The sequence below is a fragment of the Monoraphidium neglectum genome (genome assembly GCF_000611645.1).
Source record: "Monoraphidium neglectum strain SAG 48.87 unplaced genomic scaffold scaffold03892, whole genome shotgun sequence".
NCBI classification, from domain to species: domain Eukaryota; kingdom Viridiplantae; phylum Chlorophyta; class Chlorophyceae; order Sphaeropleales; family Selenastraceae; genus Monoraphidium; species Monoraphidium neglectum.
The window spans coordinates 1-2,887 of NW_014009737.1; the positions used below are offsets into that span (position 1 = coordinate 1).

Genomic DNA, 2,887 nt, shown 5'->3' on the forward strand with positions numbered 1-2,887 from the left:
GTAGTGGGGGGGTGGGGGAGGCCTCACATGCGTCCTCCTGGCCGGTGATGGTGCCTGCGTAGGTGGCCGTCTGGCCGTAGTCCTCGCACTGATCCTCCAACAGCCCGGGCAGCTTGAACAGCCTGAAGCACGGACAGGGCGCAGATGGCGCGGCGGCGCGGGGCCAGGTTGAGGGCGTTGAGGGTTTTGGGGCCATTGGGCCAGGGCCCGCGGACACCGGGAGTCGACTCCCGTTGCGGCGGGCGCGAGGTGCAGCCGCGCCCCTGCAAGCCTGCCCCCGCCGAGCCGGGGCGGGGCCCCAGCAGGGCGGCGCTTTGCAGCGGCGCAGCCCGGCCTCCGCGCCCGGTCGCCATAGGCGAAGCGTCCTTCGGCATTGCGGACGCCGCCAAACCGCGCGCCGCGTGCATGGGCGGCCGGCTTTTGCAGTCGAGGTGCCCGGCAGTTCACGCGTCGCTCCACCTGCAGACCTCACCTGCACCTTACCCCCACCTTTCTCAAAAACCACCCACACCTTGGTCAACCCTTGACCCGCGTCCTACCCTGCACGCGCCTGAAACCCTCACCCGCACCTCACTGCGCCTAACCTAATACCGCACATTCACTTTTCACACCCAAAACCCCTCGTAAACCTGAACACGACCAGGGCCGCTCGTTCGCCTGGACACACCAAGGCTCCAGATCTCCAACACTCGACACCGAGTTCGGTGTTGGAGATCTGGAACCTCAGTGTGTCAGGCGAACGAGCGGCCCTGGTTCTGTTGAGGTTTACGAGGGGTCCAGATCTCCGACACTCGACACCAAAACACGCATCCCACCTGAATGTGATGCTGAAGAACTTGGCGCCCCCCAGCACCTCCAGCAGCTTGGCATCATGAACATCAATGGGCTCGACACTCAGCACCCTCGGGTCGTGGAAGCCCACCTGGGGTCGCGAGCGGAGAGGGGGGCGGGGCGCGTGCGCGGCGCGAAGCGTGAAGCCGCGGCCGCGAGCGGCGCGGCGGAAGGCAAGAGCGTCCGCGCCTTGCTCCGGGCGGGGCGGGGCTTGCGTGCGCCGCTGAACGGCCACAGCGTTGCGCGCGCCTGCGCGAGCGCGCGACACCGCCCCGGGGCGCGCGGCGGCACCCGCGCGCGCGTGCGCGACAGGGTACGGGGCGCGCGCCTCTCACGGGTCGCCCTGAGGAACCGCCCTGCGCCGAGGCCACACGGCGTCAAAGTGCTGCAGCGAAAGCCCCACCAGAGGCCACGCGGCGCGCACCTTGCGGCAGAGCGTGATGAAATCGTTGACATACAGGGCGCCGCCCAGGCACTCGCCCACCGCCACGTAGTGCTTCTGCGCCGCCTCCGGCAGCCGGCGGTCGCAGTACACGTCTGCGGGGACGATGGGCGCCCGATGGGGGTGCGGATTGGGGTCAGGGGCTCGGCGAGGCGCCGCGCTCGGCTGGCTCGGGGTGAGAGGCAGGCGGCGCCTCGAGCCGCCGACGCGTAGGGTGAGCGCGGGCGCGGCGCGCCAGCTGCGACGCCCGGGCAAGGGGCGTGAGGGCGGGAGGGACGGCCGCAGCCGCGCGGGCGGAGGCTCGGCACACCACCAGGCCGCCTCCTCGACACACCAACGTTCATACGCACGCACAGGCGCACGTGCACGCGCAAAAAAACACATACACACACAAACAATCACTCACACACGCGCGTTGACGCCGTCACGCATGCTGCAACCACCGGCACCCCGCGTCCCAGCCCCCCCGCCCAAACACCCCACCCCGCGCTCACCGGAGAAGAACATCTCCCCGCCTGGGGCCAGCACGCGGTACACCTCCTCCAGGCAGCGCGCCTTCTCGGGCGACAGGTTGATCACGCAGCTGCGCGGCGCGCGCACACGCAAAACACGGCGGGGGACGGGGCGTGCGGGCGGAGCGCGGCGTGAGCGGGCGGCCCAGGCGCGGGGGGCGGCGAGGCCGCCCTGGAGCGTGGCGCGGACGGCCCGGATCCAGCCGCGTGCGCTCGGCACCCGGATCGCGCCCCCCAGATCATGCCCCCAGATCGCGCCACCCGGATCGTGCCCTCAGATCGCGCACTTCGAGATGACCACATCCACGCTGCCGTCCGGCAGCTCCGCCTCGTCCAGGTACTCGATGCGGCCCTTCACGAACCGAGTGTTGGGCTCAGCATAGCCGAGCTCGCGCGCCCACGCGTCCGCGTGGCGCCGGGCCACGTCCAGCTGCGCGTCGGTCATGTCGATGCCTGGGGCGCGGCGACGCGGTGGGCGTGGCGTTTGCATGCGGTGCGCCGGGCCGGGCGTTTCGCGCGCCTGGACGTTTGAAATGCCGCCGCGGCGGCCGGGGCGCGCGTGGGAAAGGGCCCCCGCGCGGGGCCTCGCTCATGCGAAGCACCGGCGCCGGCGGGCCGGGGGGCGGGGAGGCGGGTGCGGCGCGGCCGCCTTATGTGCGCTCACCGGTTACGAAGCCCTTCTCCCCGACCAGGGCGGAGCACACGTAGCAGTCGCGCCCCGTGCCACAGCCCTGCGCGTGTGGAAAGACGCGGACGCGTGCGGGGCAGCGCGTCGCGGGCCGCTGTGCGTGGGTGCTGCAGGGCGGCAGCGCGCGGCTGTGGCCCGACCCCTGCCGCGGCGCCGGTCGGGGGCGGGGCTGCGCCCGAGCGGGCCGCGCGGCCGCGAGGCAGAGCCGGCGGCGGCGCGCCCCTCCTTGCGGCCCCCTGCGCCGCCGCGTTCGTGTTCGCAAAGACTTTGTCAGATCCCAAGGTGCGGCCCCGCCGCTCGCGCCGACGCCGCTGCCGCCGCTGCGGGGCCCGCCCGCCCACCCACCAGGTCAAGGATGCGCTTCCCCTCAATGCCCTGGGGGAAGGGGCTGCCACAACCATAGTACCTGGTGCA

At 72.3% G+C, this 2,887-nt stretch overlaps 1 protein-coding gene across 1 annotated transcript; it reads right to left on the reverse strand.

Annotated features, from left to right (window-relative positions):
• Positions 1-479: 479 nt before the first annotated feature.
• MNEG_13544 (arsenic (+3 oxidation state) methyltransferase) lies at positions 480-2,874 on the reverse strand (the record flags this gene model as incomplete). The annotated part of the gene is made up of 7 exons (XM_014037982.1): positions 480-489; positions 816-922; positions 1,256-1,368; positions 1,768-1,856; positions 2,073-2,238; positions 2,450-2,516; positions 2,614-2,874. 7 exons carry the CDS (start codon positions 2,872-2,874, stop codon positions 480-482), a joined length of 813 nt encoding a protein of 270 aa, XP_013893436.1.
• Between the last annotated feature and the right edge of the window lie 13 nt (positions 2,875-2,887).